The sequence below is a fragment of the Mizuhopecten yessoensis genome, unplaced genomic scaffold, assembly GCF_002113885.1.
Source record: "Mizuhopecten yessoensis strain PY_sf001 unplaced genomic scaffold, ASM211388v2 scaffold10635, whole genome shotgun sequence".
Taxonomy (NCBI): Eukaryota; Metazoa; Mollusca; class Bivalvia; order Pectinida; family Pectinidae; genus Mizuhopecten; species Mizuhopecten yessoensis.
In genome coordinates, this window is record NW_018408645.1 from 13,362 (window position 1) to 33,788 (window position 20,427).

The following is a 20,427-nucleotide window of genomic DNA, read 5'->3' on the forward strand; positions in this document are numbered from 1 at the left end:
TATTGTATAAAATATACTGATTGCCCCTCTTCATGAATGATAACAGAAACCAAAAAAACACCAAGCAAACCGATTTCTCGATAGCTATAGTAGCAAACATAGGATTTATAGATATTGTTTTAAAGCATTTGTTTAATATATATGGAAAATAAAATGTGGTCAGTCTGGAAATGCATAAATAGAATGACAGGAAGATTTACAAACATGTACACAGAGTATTTTAATAAAATCTTAAATGAACTGTTGTCATTTCTATATATAAACGAAGGTAAATCAGAAATGAGTTAATTAAAAACTACTTTGCATGATATTTGACTTACTGTATCCATGACCTACTACTGTACATTAAAAAATCAACTGAATACGTACGTAAACATGCATTATTGAGTCAGTGTCATGAGAACATTTGATTCCTTCGTCTGGAATTGTCAAGCTGTCTTGTATTACATGTATGTGTTTCATTATGATAGAGAGGATACGTTGAGTTGACCTATCAATTTAGTTTTCAAAATACATGCTAGCTCTTCTGAGTGTATTTCACTAAATCAAGCAATGTGCGCTAGATACACATTCTTGACCAATCATAATAAAGGGGTTGACCAATCACAATGAAGGGTTTTCATTTTTCTCAACTTCCCCAATTTTTATCACATACAGGCAAAACCATTCTTAACAAGAATCTAGCATCAAAATTGGACAAATCATAGATGATAATTACGTCACTGCTATAACATTTAGTATTACGTCCTAAAAAGTGACATTACACTTTTTGTGCATTTAACGTTTTGAAAAAGGTTGAAGTTTGTGCAATCGTAATGTACAGCATGGCTGTCCGATTTGATAAAGTATGCAGTCGAAATTTAGCTTCTTGTTTGACCTTTTGTCCTCACATTTACTAAACAACCGTCTAGGCAGTCAAACAGACTTGTGTTGGTTCTCTGTTCAGAGAGTCCAGTTGTTCTTAATTTTTATCGGTTCTGTTCGTCTCGGTAGGTTGTGTCATGGTATGGGATCCTATTTTGGCTTATGTACCATCTAGAAAACAAAGACGTAGATGTATTGAAAGTAATTTAAGTCGTATTTTTTTGCAGCCGACATATTTTGGATTTCCAAAAACATGATTTTACGCATTGGGATAGTGTTTGGTTATGCTTTTGGCCAATCAAGAACACCGTGTCAAGGCTAGCTACTGTTATTGTAATGTCTTATTTTGGCTGTCATCTACAATTTTAGTTTATCGAAGAAACATGTTTATTAGCACTACAGAACAATAGACGACATATAATTAAAAAAATACCTGACTTTTACAACAACGCATACTCCTACAAGGTATATATCTATGTATTGTCTGAGCGGAATAACTGAAATAATATACTCTTGAGGTTACTTACAGACATTTTATATTTTTACCTGTATTTATCATTGAAAAAAAGCCTGGCCTTATGCAGAGTTAACACTGCAGGGGAGTTCCTTTTGCTACAATTTTAGAAAATATATTTGAACATGGATTAAATCGATTTGTAAACGTTGAAAAATAAGTCAACTGAACATATTTCCTTATAAGATTTTAGACCCATCCAATAATTTATCCCATTTGGATAATATTAAGCGTGTAATACCTGCATTTTCTGTGACCTCACAGGCTGGGACATATCTGTCATTGGAGTGGAATGCTGCCTCCTTGATTCTTCAACCAATATGATGACCAATACAACCAAAAAATCCAGAATGGTCAATCCCTATTCGACCACTATCCCTAACGCAGTGGTAGTTTTAAACTGTCTGTGTGCGTGGTACTTTAATAAAGAATACGAAAGAAATAAGGACCTGCCAAATCATGAAATACCACACGAATTCATACTCGCTGAATAGAGTGCGCTCTCAATATCAAATGTTTTATTTCACTAGCTTTAATCAAACACAAGTTTAGACTTTATTACTAGGAGTGTCCTTGTAAAGACTAATAGAAGTTCACTTTAGAAATAGCCTACAATTTGAAACATAAACATCGTGATATGTGTATATATGGTACGAAAACATCGTTACATTTATTAGTTCACAATATGAACGATGTTACACTATACAAGCAAAGGGAGAAAACCCGACTGTTTAATAGCATGAAGGGTGCAAACAGTTTTTCTAGTCTTAAGTTCAACAGAACAGTTGAATAATATCACGTAGCATCAAACATCGTCAATACTTTACTCAGTGATATTTCCTTATAATACACTTTACGAGACAAGACCATTTATATGTTTATTCATAGTCTTCCAGCTACTAACAGCTAACAGCTGAAACCCCTTAACTTATCGACTTGTTTAAGATTGTCGTTATGGTTTAGATGGTCAGTGTGTTTTAGGTTGTCAACGTGTGTTAGGTTGTGAACGTGTGGCAGGTTGTCGGTCATCCTCGATATCCAGGGTTTACGCTCACTTTCGCTCTCTACACCCCTGGAATATGTCATAGCAAAATTGATGTACACCAAAAGGATATAACTAGTCTTCTTGTCTCGTCAACAAGGTGGCGAACACCAAGCCTTCAATTTTGATATGGCATATTCCAGGGGTGCAGAGAGCGAAAGTGAGCATAACCCCTGGCTATCGAGCATGATTGTCGGTGTTTGCTAGATTGTTGGCGTATTTTAGGATGTCAGCGGCGTGGTTAAGGTAGTAGTTGAGTTTAAATTGTCTGCGTGTTCTAGATTATTGGCGTATATTTCTGTCTTATTCTGTCCAACAGAAGAACATGTACTACGCCATTTAATGCTGCAACTTAACCTATTCGTCAACGTCACAATAGGTTTAGAAAGTACTACTGCATCAATAAAGTGGCTTTTCTGGCCAATATTTGTGACACGCATTGACTAATGTAAATAGGGCTATATCGGTCAAGTGTAGGCTTTGGATTGTAGAGGTCCCGACTTTGACTACTGAACTTGTATTGCTTTCATGTTTTTTATTTACTTATTTTTTCTAATTTTAAACATTCAAATTTTAAAAAGCTACAATTTCACATGGAAACAAATGATTTTTTTAACCATTTCCTTTAAAAAAAACGTTTTCTTTATTGTAACGCTAACCTTAAAACGAATTATTCTTTCCGTTATACATTTACAAAATATTGCAAAAAGATATCAACTTACAATTACCGATAGTTCTTAGTTATGTGAAGGCATCGTCGGTGAGTTGTAATACACTGATCCGGTACATCAGTTCATCAATATCACGTGGCTACATGTACCCTTAATAATTCACTGAATGATATCTGTATACACAATAACTTACCTGTACAGTACTGTGTATTGACGTCACAGACGTATGTTGTACAAGTGGACGGACAACTCCTATCACAGTGGTCGGTGAAGTTTCCAGCTTCATAGCTTTTAAATATAATATAGATTATAACACAAATGGATGGAATGTTTCTCCATTAGGATAGAATTACAAAGAAATTAAGCAAAAACTGTATTTGACAAACTGGAACTTAACAGGTCACCTATGACGAATTTCTAGAATATTTAATCCTTACTAGGCTATAATCGAGGGATATCAACCCAAGGGGCAGCCTTGTGCTTGACAGCTTAAGAATGTTTGCCTGATAATATAAATGTTGAGTGTCCATTCTCTCATCTGTTTGGCTTTACAGTTGTCCGGGCATGTCAGTAACTCTAAATAATGTGATCAAATGCATTTCAGTTGATATGCTTTTATTCAAAAGCAAACGATTTACTGATTGCATTTTGCCGATAAAACTATTCGCAGTGTAATGTGGCAAATTAAAACATGTTATATGTATATTCATATATGTAGCTATACAGCATGCTATTTGAATTACTACAGAGCAGGACACAGAAAACGGGTTTATACAAAAACCGCTGAAAAAATAAACATAAGATGGACATTTTGAATTCGCTATGTCATGACATTTTGGAGCGGTTGATGAATTACCAATGATTTTTAATAACTACGAATTTCCCCAACCTTTACAACGTCATTTATCCGTTCACATTGCACAATCTACAATTAACTTTTGAAGAGGCCAGATTGCAGGTCAGTCCACATTTCCAACTTCAAAGACTACAAAATTAAACGCATATTCACATATACGAATTTGGTTTTCTTCATAACAGAATATATGGAACAGCTGATGATCAATTACATAATCGTGTACGTACCAACTGATAATTACTTACAGAATCGTGTACGTACCAACTGATAACTACTTACAGAATCGTATACGCACCAACTGATAATTGCTGACAGATTTTGCCAGCTTATTATATATTACTGAATTATATATGCATTGCTAAACATCAATTACAGATTGTACAGGTTCTCAGCTGGTTATTTATTTCAGATTTTTTTTTTTATCAGCTGATCTTCAATTACAAATTAAATATGTATTGTGTTTAAATGCAGATATGAAGGTTTTTAGTACAAATGTGAGAATCATTAGTCTATGTCTGTTCAATCAGATAAAATACAATTACCGGAATTCAGAAAATACCGTTACGCTGTAACACAGTCAATGATTAGGTAAATATACCATACCTTTATTGCTATCTGATAACAATATGATTTAATTTGGAGTTTTATTAGTTGCATATTGATAATATATGTGATAGATCATAGGTGTTGGCATGTAGCTTTTCCTTTATTGTGATGATTTTCGACTCGATTTTTGTAAAAAAAAGTCGATTTTCTGGATATATGTTTCTCTGTTCAGCTGTGTATTTTCAATAACCATCAAGATCAGATCCTACGAAGAAACAATGTATAGAATAAAGATAAAAGTAAACAGGTGAATAGTGCGAATTAAAATGTCATTCATCAGTTATTTCATCATAAAACGTACAATTTATTACCGTTCGTACTTTTCTATACTTATGTAACGTTATGCAATCCCAAAAGGACACAAAGAGGTGTAACAATAAAAAGAATGTTTTACGTGCAATTTTAAATGTCGATTTTCAAAAGAACAAATTGATCAAAATAGTTATTACGTCGACGCTGTCTACATGTATCAGTTTACTAAAATATACTTATACGTACCAAATGTTTCATTGTCTCTGTGAACTTGCAGAAATGGTTTGTACATCATTCCACCTTGCTGTGCCTGTTAAGTCTGAGTGACTTTGGCGCCAAATGTACTCAAACACCACTTAACAATACAACTAAAAACGAAGCACTTTCATTCACACTCTTATGCACGATCATGGACACTACAGGAAACGTACAACACGTGACATGGACACTACAGGAAACGTACATCACGGAACATTGGCACTACAGGTGCAGGTAAATATATTATGCATTACAATGTAAAAATGCAGGACATCATGTGAAAACAACTAAGGCAGTACTCTAAAGTTGCTTATTTTACATTCAATAGTTTGATCAATAAACATTTCGGGTACCGTATGACTAAAAAATACTGTACCATTGCAATTTCCGGTGTTTCTTTCACACTTGTCTTTACAGCTGACTGGACAGGTCTGAGTACAGTCGGAGCCATACAGACCAGGTACGCATTCTACAAACATACAGTTCATTTAATGTATCGATAATTATGTCATCTAATATGCAAAACTTATTGTGTTTTATTGCAAGGGCATTTTTTCCGAAATTCATGAATATTCTATAGTTGTTATAAACGTTAAAAAAGGTTAAGATGATAAAAAGTACGCCAAAACAATTCTGAACACAGTCCATACGCAAAGAATTATACATAAATGTTGTTTATCTTGAGTAGAAAAAGCAGCAACGGGAACTGAGGCAAAATCAAAAGGGAAGGGAGCAGGAGGGGGTAAGCGTTAACTTAAACACGTGATGGTGTTTTCGGTTTTATGATGTGGACCATGCAATATGTTCATATGTATTGAAGCCTTCCAGGTAGTAAAACATGCTTTTTAATTTGTTGGACCACAGGACGCATCTATAAAGAAATCTTACAGAAGATAGTTTAAGCACGAATCCTTTGTGACATGAAAACATTTTTTTTAATACATTATTTTTCTTCAAACATTACGCGATTTTGATGTTCAAATTATATCTGAGTCATGTGATAAAGATAGGTTCAGTGACTTTTGTTTTTCGAGGAACTCTTCTGTCAAGTTTAAGACAAGCACATACTTTTAAAGAAAAAAACGTGTAGTTTAAAAACAGAGCCATTGATCAATGATGATCTTTTGAGTGATATGTACGACAAGATTATCAACTCGACATAAAAAGCCAGGGTATCAAAGGTTGAAGCTGACTGACAGTTGTTTCGCACATGTCGTGAATCCGAGGAAATGTGGAAAAGAATTAAAACATTTCTTCCCAATTCAAAATCTTCTCTTGTTTCGAGTGTCAAAGTTAATGAGAATGACGTTACATATCACTTTGTATTTCAAACTGATGCAATACATTTTAGTACCATTGGCTCTATAATTGTAACCAAGTTTGACGACAGCCTCCTAAATGTAGATTTATTCAATACTAATAACAAGTTTGTTATCCCCAATGTAAACAATGAATTCGTACGAAAACAATTCAAACCCCAAGATGATAGCAAAGTTTCTGGCCTAGATGGCCTTAATGTAAAGTTACTGAAATTGGCTGGTGATGCTGTAATTAATCAACTTGTTCTATCTATTAATTTATGTACATTTCTAAAAAAATGGAAACATGCAAAACATTCTCCAGTGTACAAGTCTGGTGATAGGTCTCTGGTCAACAATTACAGGTCTATCTTTGTTTTGCCTATTGTAAGTAAGATACTAGAGCAAAACTATCATGGTTTTCTATTTTCGTATCTATTCGATAATAGTCTTGTTGACTGACAGTTAACTGATATTCGTACGCTGTTTCCTTACGGGAAATATCTTCTTGGTACTGATCCTGTTTCACAAAACGCAGCGATACTACCTGTACCCAAGTAATACATTATGCTCCAGTATCAAAAACCTCTTTCACTTGGTTTCAATACTGAGCGATCACATTATTATTGCTTGGTGATACCTTGAAATTTCATTGTATATATAATAAATTCTGAATCCAATGTCTTACCATTGCATACTCCATCGATTTGTTGACAACTATTGTCTTTGCATGTTCCCGGACAATTCGATGAACAGTATGGACCATACATTCCAGGAGTGCATTCTTAAACATATGTACTAATAAAAATTACAATTCAGAATATATATATGCACATTCTTGCATTTTGTTAATTGAAGTTTGATAATTCTTTCCATTTTGCTTGTTTCTTAATAGAAACCTAAAAAAGTATACAGTATTGTTATAATAATGATAAAACAACTTTCTATTCATTTTCAGACTATATACACCGGAGCCAAAGCTTAACGATAAACCGGTAGTTAAACAATACCAAGAGATCCAGACCGTAGTAACACTATGATACATGAATAACGGAACTGCTATAGCAACATAGTATTCCTCTTAATTAAAGAATCAACGGTTATCGTCATTGAAGTCGATAGAAGAATACAAAACTCTTTATATGGGTTCTGGCGGCCGCTCACATCAGCCGAATGTATTACCTTATTCGTTGTTGTTAGAATTACAACTAAATTTAATATTTCGTAAAATTACAATACTGACTTATATAGTGGAAATTCATCTTCGCGCATGTTTTGACTGTACAGATCAAATAGTAATCACGTGTTTAATGATAACTGTTTCTTCTAAAAACACATTCTATTAATCAGTATCTTTATTTATATTTCACCAAATACATATAATAATTTAAATGAAGTTTTGAAATTACATGTCATTGCATTTCCTTTACTGATAAACACCTGTCTCGTATTTGCATATAATGTTCGGATTTTCACCCATGTACCACATAAGATTTACAATGTTCTGTTCGAATATAGTCATGACAATAGAACTCTTAATGATCAATTTAAAAAGGAACCTGGTCTACTTCCTATGGAATATGAAAATTAAAATTACCTGGGCAATATCCATTTTCCTTCCAGCATGATTTGCCTTTACAGTTGTCAGAACAATCAAGGTCACACGCGTCACCGTACTTTCCATTAACACAGTATGTAATATGAATATATGCAGTATAATATCTCTTAACATTTTCCAATTATGTCATATATGGTGTTAGATTATTTCAATGACATATTGTATTAAGTGTTTTATATAGCTCTTTCATAAAGTACCACTATATCGTTTCGTTACAAAAAGTTTACGTATCTGAGTTATTAGAAAATATGCATGTATTCAAATTTTGTATTTCCGGTGAGAGAGCAGATATGCTTTTGAATAATCCATGTCACTCCAGTTTCTTCTTTAACTTAAAACATTCCTAAAATTTATTTTGTGTTTTCATGATAAATCAACTTAGGCATTCTAGAAACAACCCCTTCTCATATACATTAGTTTACATCTCTCCTCGCACAACATTAGAGCATGTACATGGATCTAAACTGCAATGTTATAATTACCATAACATTGTTCTGAGGTCTGGTCACACGTCGCACAATTTGAGGAACAGCTTGTATCACATAGATTGCCTTTTTTACCGGGAATGCATCCTGCTGCATGTAACATAAATCGTCATGATATTATTTCACTGAGGGGGAAACAAAAATACTCATGAATTATAATTTGTTTTGAAATTCAATTTGCAGGACGAATTGACATTGCTACATTAGAGATGTAACTGTTGAATAACACTGCCACACTTACAGGGAACATACTCTGTAACTAAAGATCTTGTCAAATGACGTATTCACACCATTTTTGATTATACATATCTTGAAGAACTGTTTACATATCTATTTTCTGGATTTAACCCCAATACTACACTATTTATTGCAATATAAATGTAAATCACAGATTTCATGTAAAGAGAGTATAAAAAAGAAACAACTAATATATATTGTTTTATTTTGTGTTATTGTGCGGTTGTCAAAAAAAATGAAAAAAGTAAGAGCTTGTCGAGTTAAATGAGCATCAAAATAGAATAGTTAATATTTTGATCTAGAAAATAGATGTAGACTACTACCTTTATAATATTGTAAATTAAAAAACCATATAGTAATAACTATTTAGATGTGTATACGAATTACCTAGGCAATACCCATTGCCCTTCGTGCATGATTTGTTTGTACAGGTGTCAGAACAATCAATGTCACACACGTCACCGTACTTTCCATTGACACATTCTGTAATATAAACGTATACAATTCTGTCACAAATACTCAAAGTATGTCACATATTTTGCAACTAAATAACATAAAATATTCACATTTAATAACTTTATATACTATGTAATATAAACAAAATCGGCCCCGGGAGATACATAATCAAAATCATGGCCAATACAAGAAAAGTCAATCAATTCAGATTTGGCTCGACATGAACACATCTTGAAAATTTGTAAATTCCCTACGTCATCATCAAGAAAATTTTGACCATTATTTTATCAATACAGATGTCACAAAGCGAAGGACTGGTGAAGTTGAATTTTCTTTTGGATGCTTGAAAATAAACAAAATTGTTTCTACATTGATTTATGATTTTCTTTTTAAGTGTCACAGGATAATAATTCTGCTCACTACATTGACCTAGGTATTGCCTCGGGCATCGGACAACCAACTATGCCAATACAAAAATAGCCAATCAATAATAATATAATATATGTATTTAAATACACAATAATTAGTGTCAAAATATATAATTTAACTCGAATTGTCAAATTTAAAACTAAATCTTTTACCTAAAATGATGCAAGTACAGAATATATACTTGGTTTACAATTGAGATATTTTAACTCAGATATTTCAATATCAGGAACCGGGCTAATAAAAACCAAACTACTAGGCATTATATAAAGCAATGACCTTCAACAAAAGTATACAAAATTTCCAATGACATCACAAATGGCGATCATAAAACTTTCAGATAAACACATGTTTGCCCTTAAATTCTTGGGTTGTAAAATTGTCAATCAGTAGTCGCCATCTATCACGGAAACGTGATATACAGGACAAACTCTTAAACACCGGATGAACGGCGACATGTAAACACCACTGAGTGGATATTAATGATGCCGCTTTTAAGACAGAGAATGTTTACAACCAAACACTCGAAACCATCAAGCTTGTCGCATAACTTAGTTTATCATGCGTGGCAACATGTTGTTATCATAGATCGAGCTAAGCAACTGTTGTAGGATAGTCTTACGTGTCTATGAATTTAACTTATAGAGTAAATAGCATCGACATAGTCACCTACTATCTTGGTACTTAAAGATGACACTTACTCAATTTGTCTGAAAGTGGCATTGAATGCTTTGGCATAGTTGTATTATAAGTCTCGATAAAACCCTTTGGGACAGCATATGATTACAAAGATAAAAACAAGTTGTAATTTTTTTATTTCTTATTTTTTTTTTCATTTGGTCCTATTTTAATAATCTCTCAAATCTTTGCTGAAAATACCTTATTTCTGTGATGTCAAGATCAATATTTACACCCGAATTTGAAATGCAATATAATCAATGCATTGCAACCATACAACCGCATATTTATAATTGTTTGCAATTTCATATTGTCACAAACAAAAAACAGTGTTTTGGATTAAGGAATGTGTAACTCTGATAGCCCGAAGCCTTGAGCTACATGTAGCAGGTTTATGTGAAGGCAAGTGAAAATTCAAATTTGGAAATAGTTCTATGTGTTTTGCGATTTCAGCTATGATACCCTAAAATTATCCTGTTTCAAATCAAGAAAAGATTAATATTGTATGTTTGCAAAATTTTACCATTATTTACTCTTTTTGTATAAGCTGAAACCATTCACAAACAGATGATTTAGGTATTTTTGTGAGTTTTCCAGAAGTGTAGGTCAGTCTATGGACTAGTGAGGCAGTAACAAAAACGTGAGACTGAGGTTTAAAACTACATGCAAGAATTTGTGACAATAAACGGTAATTTAGTCAAATGTCCTGCTTAAAAAGAATGTAGGAACTTTTCGTATTTCTAGAGTGATTTTTAAGCAGAACTTATGACATAAATTTTGAAGGAACCTCTCCAAATATTCTGGATACTAGTTTGAAGTAATTTTATGCTGAAGTCAGAAATGGGGATGACAAGTATTACTGTAAGAGTACTTGTGTTGGAATTCAGGCTGCGATTAATAGTTATATTAGGAATCCAACATTCTACTAGCAATTTTTAATTTTGGAAAATACATCATTTCTGAAATCAAACAAGATGTTCATTGCAATGCTTAAAACCTTAAAAACAAATAAGAATGGCAATAAACCTCACCACCATCCAATTTCTGACAAATGTATGGAGAATTGAGGTCATCTGAATTATTCAGTCTAGATAATTCCAAGTTCCTACAGATGTAGCTGTGGTTCGATTTAACCCTGAGCTTTGACAGACGGGGTGGGAAAAAATCTTTGTGAACTGAAGCATGACTCTTTTGACTTTGAAACTGATAGAGAGGATAATGCATTTGTGCAAATGGCCTACAATGAAGCAACTAAAAATCACAGCGGAGAACATTTGGATGGAAATGACTATGAACTGTCACCAAGATTGTATTCAACAGGAGAATCGAATTGCCCTGTGAAATCACCTAAACTCTTTTTACAAAAGAGGAACCACAAATCTGACCATCTCTTTCAGCAGCCCAGGGTCAAAGTTGAGTAAGATGATGAAACTTGTAATATATCTATACCACTTTGCAATAGACCGCTGAATGATATGATGAAAATTATCAGTAAAGATGTAGGTTTTGAGAAGAATTTACACCAACCAGTATGTGCGTGCCACAATCATAACACGCCTATGTAGCACACGCAGGTATAGACCCTCGGGAAATCATAAAAAATATCAAGGCACCGAAATTAATCCACCCAGTGTACAAAGTTACAACTCTGAGAGTTCTGAATCACAGAAGAAGTCATATCAAAATATATTACTGTGCACTTTAGCGGGGGAAAAAAGTTGACAATGTTTTTTAATTTAGAGCCAGTTACGAGGTCTGACGTATCCGCCTCTTGGTATGTTCAACCCACTCAATCTAACGCAAACATTGTCCATTACTAACCTCCAGCATTTAACAGGAAATTTAACTCAACAGTATATGTCAACAACTAATTGCAAACTACCCGTCTCATAACTGAAACATCGTCAGCTCCATGTCATCTATATTCGAGACAGTGTTAACACAAGGCGCCCGGGCGGCTACATATGTACGCACTTTGAAAAGACACGCTTGTAAATATTTAATAGAAAAAAAGCTAAATGACAATTCAATAGGCCATTACTAATACTTACATACCTATGTACAATTACATTATTGATTACCCGAAAATGATATGTATTTCTGGTCTGTTTCAAAGGATCATTTTTCTTTCGAGGACGAATATCTAATGAGTGAGCTGGTTTGTAATTACGTTACTGACCCGTATGCTTTATGGAAACACCGCGTCTATTTTAAGCGCCTGCGACCAAATCATACGTTTTGAACGAAAACGAATTTGAATTGGGATAATTCTACCGTGTTTTGAGACTTGCGGCGGTATATCGTTATTATACTGTTACAAATCTGCGTCGCCAGTAAAACTCAATTTGCGACAGTATAATCACGATATACCACCGCCAATCTCAAAACAAGGACATGGAAGGTTATCCTCTAATTTAATAACTATCATCAATCAGAAATAACAAGTATCAGGTATTACGCCTGCATGTGGAATAACGGTCTTAATTCAATAAGTATGATAAACACTCATGACATAGATCAATAGATAAATGAAATGGTGATAATCAATATGCAACTATTCTATATGCGTAAATAATACTATTTTAATGGTACTATGTATAAGGTAGTATAAATACACTCAGAGTAGAATTCAATTTGTCTTTCAGAATCCCCCCCCCCCCCCCCCCCCCCCCCCCTCCCACTACGATATTAAGTATTCATGTCTACTAAGCTTACTCGACTCTTGCAGTTTGTTCACGAACAAAACAATTTGCATGGTTTTATGGCTGATTGCTTTAATTACCAAAACATTTTTCGGACGTCTGTTCACATGTCACACAATTCACAGGACAGTTGGCATCACAGAGGTCACCTCTTTTATCGGGGATACATCCTGAAAATAAAATAATGACGTAACCACGTGTATATTTCTAACAAAAACTCACATTATTAGATGCCGTCGATTTATGTAGCGGGTTTTTTCAACTGAAAGAACAATTTCTGGAGAAGTAAATGAAGCAGAAATGCTTTTCTAATTTTCTATTATTTGCACAATTTTTTCTAGTATTTTCTTAACCGAGTAACATATTCAACCATATACACAAAGAGTTGCCTTATTTTCGCATATACGATAAAGGTGAAAACATTGCGCCAAAACTGTTTGCAGTTTCATTCTTCATTATATTGCATATGACTGCAGTGTGTGTTAAAAAAGCCAATGTTCGATTACAGGAGAACAAAACTTATACTTAATAAAAGTCATCTCACCATAAAAAAGGGTTCATTTACAAGTATGCTCACATCTCTTTGTAAATTATTTAAAATATATGATTATCAAGTATCTAACACGTTCCATATCTGACACACGTTTTAGATGTATTTGTATAGGCTTTGCTAGAAAGGTGTATAGTGTGGGATGAATAATATGACTTATCATGTGATAAAGCGTATAAAGACAGTGAAAGTGGGAAAAAAGTATACATTAACAAATAATGCATGGTCTTAAATAAAGTGGTAAAAGATAATGAGTTTTAATAAGAACTTTTACAAACACTTCTCTTTTTCATACTTGTCTATGCAAACATTCACTTTATGAAAACATTTGAAAGAATTTTCGTCTCCTGAATATTCCTTTTTAGAGAAAGATTTATCACGTGGTTGGGAGAAGGTTAGAGTCCCGTGCCCATTTGAATGTGTCCTTGTATCGATAAATAATGCCGAGCTTACAACAAACATTTCTTCATTTTAATATTGGCATGTGTGCAATTAACTTCTGATGATGAATTCTTACTGCTCTATGGTTTCATAGTGCGGTAAGAAGTTTCCCGACTACATCCCCTCTATTTGGGGCCCTTGGTAGACTTGACATATCGGTCGGATCACCTGTGTTTTCTCCCTCGATTCAAAATCGTCACGTGACGGTATCGGCACTACATTTAATAGGGCTTTCCCGTACCAATTGTGTGGTCAAACTGGACATTTGGAACAGACTATGCATATTTGGATATTAAGGAAACATAATTGGAAAGCCAGACAATACGTGCATTGGTATGTCCCTTTAAGCAACCGCGTTAGGTAATTCAGCGACATTCAGATCAGACCCCCCCCCCCCCACACACACACACACCACACACACACACACCACAAACACCCGTATGACATATGAAGTATTCATGTCTAATGAGCTTACTCGACTTATGCAGTTTGTCCACGAACAAAGCAATTTACATGGTTTTATGGCTGATTGCTTTAATTACCAAAACATTTTTCGGACGTCTGTTCACATGCCACACAATTCACAGGACAGTTGGCATCACAGAGGTCACCTCTTTTACCGGGGATACATCCTGAAAATGAAAATTATGGCATGATATATATTAACATATATACAATACAATGCATTACCTTTGTTAAAAACTACTTGTAATTTGTAACGGTACACTTTTTTTATGTGTCAACGCAGATTTTTCATTAACACTTGGCGACTCGAAAAAACATTGAAAGATTCCAAGATTTTTAGTCATAAATCAATACCGTTACTCAAAATCGGTCTGGCACGCCGGATAGATCAATTATCACGCAAAATGTTTGAATATCAACTCTTTGAGACAACGTTATGAAAATGCCATATGAGGTTGCACTTCTTAAAATAATGTTATTCATTCCGTTATAAGTTAAAATAATCGACCACAAATTGACCCTTGCTGACGAGATTGGGTGATAATTATGTACGCACCCCTCATTTTTGTTCTTAAAGAAATTATATTTGGTACTCGAGGTCAAGGTCAAATACATGAACATTGAACTTAGTAATCTACTTTCATTACATCAAGTTGTGACCGTCAGGTCTTCAAGTGATGTCTGATATCCAGACATAAAATGGTAGCCAAGATAATATATGGCAACCTTCACATACATTGTATTAAAAACGCCATATTGAGGACAAATATTCCTTTACTACTAAGTTCACTCACACGAAATCTTAGATCTTTTCACAAATTTGGAACCAGGGGTATAAATATAAAAACACATTAATCTTTTTCTTCGTGATGGGGTATACAGTCGTCTCATTATTATTCTCGGGGAATACAAAATTAACAAATTATTGAAAAGTACGATTAAATCCGATTAATCCGATTCAATGAATGTTCTCGACAAACAATATCGAGGACAAATATCTCCAATGATGTTAGTTGAACTAATATTTATGGCATATCAATAAAATATAATAAGGCAATCAAGATATGAAAACACGGCAAAATGTTGGGGAAAAGCTAATGATAAAATTAAACATACGTACCTATACAATGACCCGTATCTTTCTCGCAAGTGCTGTTACAGTTAGCAGAACAATTTTGTTCACAGACTTCACCAAACATTCCGGGAAAACAATCTGTAATGTAGATACACAATTTACCGTTATTGTTTTGAAGGTAAACGATGTTGATAAAATATCCATTTGAAACAAGCATGTTAACTGAAAATAATTATCACCAAATATAATAAACCATGTGTGGATTTCTGTTAAATATGTATATTCATGTAGATATGTATGTGTTACGTATATAAAAGGTAGTTAAATATACTGATATACTGTTAAAATCAATATTCGATCATAAATATAGTATAATAATAATACAAGCTTTTAACACACAAGTCACTTATTTATGTTATACATTTTCGTGAGGAGTATATTGGTCATGGACGCCTTTTCTGTTCTTATGCATCTCATACATTTTAAAACATGTTGTAACGTTGGAGTCAAAATACCATAAATGATGTTTGTTAAAGGTTGTATTTGTCAGAGACTTTAAAACATGTCAAATACCTCTTATATCACTGTCAGATATTTCAAAGAAGCACGTACACTGGTGTTTTGTGAACATAATATTATCCAATTTTTAAATAACAAATCTATGCATACACGTTTCGAACAGGGGATGTATAACTGATTTGATAGTAATACGTCGTGCTCATGTTTGCCTTGTTCAAGTTGCTGTGTTAAGTAAAGTATACAACAAACCAAACACAGTTGCCTTCCAAAGTACAGTCTATTATCTCGTTGTTAACACACCGTTTACTAATCGTATTTAAGTAAGATGCAAGGATGTGAATTTAGGTGTTACTAACGATAAAGTGTTAATAAAAAAGATGCTACAGCATCATTAAGCCCCTGTTACAGTATACTCAAATACTTTTATTACGAATAATTTACTTGTACAGTGGGTATGTATATTGAAATTAGATTTATTGTGTAAATACTCTAAATATACAGTCTAGTAGGAACACACAGAAGCAGGATCCTGTTATAGCGTTACAGTTTCCTCCATAGCAGCTTTCTGGGCAAGGATTATTACAGCTTTGGTTACCATAACTTCCGATTTGGCAGCCTGAATGACATAAAATGAAACACATGTTATTTGTATTGGTATACTAATTACAACACACTTTTAAATAGTTGTTTTTGTTCCTACAAAATATCTTGATGAATTCAAAACCAATATTTACAAGTTACGTTAATGGAATGCTGAATTGAGAAACAGTTCTTGAAGCCTAAGGTTGAAATTATATAAAATCATATAAAGAAAAAAGCAATATAAATGTACCTACCAAAGACCTGAACTTCACACAGTTCCAGAATAGCATCGTTACTATACCAGTCGTGTCGTTTTGGTTCCTCTCTGTGATTGTAGACAGTCACATACTGAGCTACGTATGGACACAGGTGGGTCGGGTTTACGTTTACGTTACTTCTGTTATCCTGATAGCAGAGAATGCCTTCTATGTGGTTGGTGGAGTTGGACACGTACAGTGAATATCCACCGAATCGGTATCCAGTGGTAGCTGTAAAACAAATTAGTCATAAATACAATAAATATCAAACAAATTTACTTTATTTTAATTTCGGCGTTTTTATTTATACACAACCCTGTTTTAATGTAATTTATGCAGTGGACTTTTTATACTTTTACATTTTTTTTTATTTGTAGAAGGAGGTATGTTTGGGTATGAGTGATGTGGTCCTACCGGTCATTCGTGCGCATAAATGTGTTGCTAAATTTATAACACTATAAATAAAAACGCCGCATCATTATCTATTCAGAAGCTGATAATTGCAAATTGCGGAACACGGTTAGTACAGTCAAGGTAAATTAAAAGTCAAAGATATCATCATCACCAGCCCCTGCTTTCCCCTTGTATTGTTCAGACTTTCTGGACGTGCATAACTTAACATATTAGTGTTCAATTTTTTGATTTTCTAACGTAACTGTAAAGCAATTCGTCGACATTATATCATGTATGTTGTGTATGTGATAAAATGTATTCTTACTGGCATTAATATAAAATAAGATATTTTGCGTATGATGTAAATCTGTTTAACTTTCATCTTTTTATGATTTTTTTTAAAGTCAAAACAACCGTCGTTTAATGTAATAAACGACCATGTTCAATTAAAATGTTGTGTTTATGTTTTATTTTGTCATGCTTGTCTTACGAGCTTGTCAAGGTGAATGTCAAGTATAAATATGTATAATGTATACACCGTTGACTATTTGAGAATATTATTCTGAAACATAATGACAGTTGTCAAGCTTCAAAACACCATATGTTCAATAAATTGTATGTGGTTTATGCTAACTTAAGTATAATGTACTAAACTATTGTCAAAGCTTTATAACCCGAAGCCTCTTCACCTGAAATACGTCCCAAAAGTCAGATGAGTATAAGAGCCTGAAACATTGATATTACACATAAAAGATAACAAGGTTCCAACTAAGTACAATCACCGGCAGTCGACAATAAAATCCTTCATGAAATTGTGTTAATCACCAAATGCCTATAACAAATAGTGATATCAAACACTACAAACATTATGTATTTGTTCGATATTCGTTGATATGCATATGGGGCGTCAAGTAACGATAATTTGCAAATTCCGGATTGTAGTGAAACTTTGAATCGTTATAAATTCTCTGCACAACATCAGATAGGATCAGTTTAATCAGACTAACCTCTGTAGTATATCGTGATGTATTGTATTGTTATGCTCTGTCCTAAATCCACACGCCACCAGACTTGTTTGCTACCTGAGTTTTATGTATGAGCACAGCAATGAGGTTCGTTTCCAATCACTTGAATGATGCAATCATCGATAGCTTTATCTGCTGCCCATCTATTGTCCTGGGTTGTCGATTGTTCAGCAATTCCCGTTAAAGCAACATTTTCTTAAACGTCAAAAAGAAAAGTTATTTTCGGTATTTTTTCAAAACGTACATTTGAAGGAAAAAGTAACTCTCTTTTTAATTTTGAGTAAAAATCTTATGAGGTAAAGATGTGAAATTGCACAACGTTGTTAACAATGTGCGACGATGTCTACTCTAAAAATAGCTTAACAATAAGAAGGCGATTCCTTCCCTTCGCATTACTACTAGTCATTGTTAAGCCGTTTCCCTCATACAATTTGATAATATCTTTATTTCTATGTTTAATGAGTAAACTCAAGTTTAAGAATTTCATAACTCTTAGATGTTTTTAATTGAAGCTCAAATAATCTGTTGAAGCACACCCCAATTTCTAAAAGTACACAACATATTTTAGCACAAGATACATAGCTTATTATATTCACACTTAAAAAATAATATGATCAATAGTTTCATTCCAAGTGTATGACTATTGTTAGCTGGCCTTTGCATAAAGTTGTTCTATTATATTTTTCATATACAGCCTCCCCAGATTTTAAAGTGTTTTTTGTTGAGTCTTACAATGTATGGTTTTTGATTTTATTTGTATTTATCATATAATTGTTTACCATCATAATATATACCTTGACCAATATATTGTTTATTGATTTAATGTGCTTTTGTTGTGTGTATACTCGGACTATTAGCTGTTCATGGCATTACATCTCCCTTCCCCAAATTTTCTTCCTGTAAAGTGACGGCATCACAGGGAGCAGGAAGTGCTATATGTTAGTAGTTCAGTTGATAGCTAGTCAGTTAAGATGGATATCTGATTAACTTTTATTACTCATGTTTTATATAGAATTAGAACTTTGTGTTAATTCTAAGTGTGTTAACACGTTAAAATTCAATACAATTTACTCCAAAAAATATTTAATTACCTAAGATACTGTAACAAAAACAGTAACAGAGGTACATGTACCAAGATTTCTTCTCAAAAATATTTGAGCGGTACATGTATGTGAAATAATTGTGTGCAAAAGATGAAATTGATAAGTGTGTGTTTAACTGGTGTGCTCGAGGTTAATGTTATGTAAATGAGATGAGATTTGTTGGTGCTGACTCCTAATAGCACAATAGCACATGTACATCAGGGGTGATAACTTTATCCTTATCACAACAAAAACACCCATTAAAATTCCAATGAGTGCTTGGTTCGTTTTTCGTAGAAGCATACACTGAAATTCACAAAGTTGTCAAACAAACAATACTTTGAAGGATCATTTATGATGCAACCAAACCTAGGGATCATATGCTTGTTTGTTCTAAATTTACAAGAAAACAGCGTATTTCAAGCTTTGTCGGAACTTTTTAGCCCTGGGTGCAGCTGTTCCGGATTTTGAAGATTGTTATGATAGCCAAGATAATGAAGTATACTTTAGGTATAAACACACATTCCCATAGTTCTTTGGTCAACTGGACATGTTGAATGAATCCAAACAATATATTTATTCTGGCTCTTGTGTCTGGAACGAATCTGACAACGGATGAGGTCTTGAGAGTGATAATAGACCCATATTTCATAATCTCCATCATCACTAAGATGTTCATTTATATAGCCTGGAGCTTTTGATATCTGGTTATGCCAAATTAAGTTGTGGAAAAGTAATGAAGATGCATCCATCTTTACGAATTCTGACTTTGCTCTCTTGAGAGAGCTGGTTGTTTTCACTCTCTGAGCCAAACATTTTGTTTATGTAAGTCGAAACGTCATCTGTTGTGCGAGTTCTCTGTCTTTTCTGTCAGTTTCTGGTGGTCTTTGGTAAATTGGTCCCCGTATCCCATGCGGTCACAATCTTTAGCACTTCCTTATTTATATCAATAAAGCAATTTGATCTTTGTTGAGTTCTACAAAATGTCTAATGCTTATGGCGGCCATGATAAGATAGTAATTGTCCTGTCAAAGTTAGCCTGTAGATCAGAGTGTTGGCTCTGACTAGGAGTAAG

The 20,427-nt window shown here is 33.7% G+C and overlaps 1 protein-coding gene and 1 long non-coding RNA gene across 5 annotated transcripts; both read right to left on the reverse strand.

Moving 5' to 3' along the window:
* Positions 1 to 30: 30 nt before the first annotated feature.
* LOC110461517 lies at positions 31 to 8,048 on the reverse strand. Of its 4 annotated transcripts, XR_002464142.1 has the most exons (7): positions 7,959 to 8,048; positions 7,050 to 7,145; positions 5,440 to 5,532; positions 3,981 to 4,758; positions 3,285 to 3,379; positions 1,620 to 1,796; positions 31 to 1,035 (listed from the first exon to the last, which is right to left on the reverse strand). It is a non-coding gene; the product is annotated as an uncharacterized LOC110461517 (long non-coding RNA). The 4 variants fall into 4 exon arrangements; XR_002464141.1 differs by having other exon boundaries at positions 3,285 to 4,758; XR_002464143.1 differs by having other exon boundaries at positions 3,285 to 4,758; positions 7,050 to 7,159.
* Positions 8,049 to 8,438: 390 nt separating this feature from the next.
* LOC110461526 (protein draper-like) lies at positions 8,439 to 20,168 on the reverse strand. The gene is made up of 9 exons (XM_021515023.1): positions 20,111 to 20,168; positions 18,253 to 18,327; positions 16,850 to 17,083; positions 16,531 to 16,629; positions 15,540 to 15,632; positions 14,497 to 14,586; positions 13,044 to 13,133; positions 9,089 to 9,184; positions 8,439 to 8,554 (listed from the first exon to the last, which is right to left on the reverse strand). Exons 1-9 carry the CDS (start codon positions 20,166 to 20,168, stop codon positions 8,439 to 8,441), a joined length of 951 nt encoding a protein of 316 aa, XP_021370698.1.
* Between the last annotated feature and the right edge of the window lie 259 nt (positions 20,169 to 20,427).

What these genes read in the sequence shown, in the direction of transcription:
- LOC110461526 (XM_021515023.1), bottom strand. Translation starts at nt 20,168, where the DNA reads ATGTTTGGCTCAGAGAGTGAAAACAACCAGCTCTCTCAAGAGAGCAAA. An exon ending in AGAGAGCAAAGTCAGAATTC is followed by an intron (nt 18,328 to 20,110) that starts GTAAAGATGGAT and finishes CATAAAACTCAG; the next exon opens with GTAGCAAACAAGTCTGGTGG. An exon ending in GTGTGAAGTTCAGGTCTTTG is followed by an intron (nt 16,630 to 16,849) that starts GTAGGTACATTT and finishes TATGTCATTCAG; the next exon opens with GCTGCCAAATCGGAAGTTAT.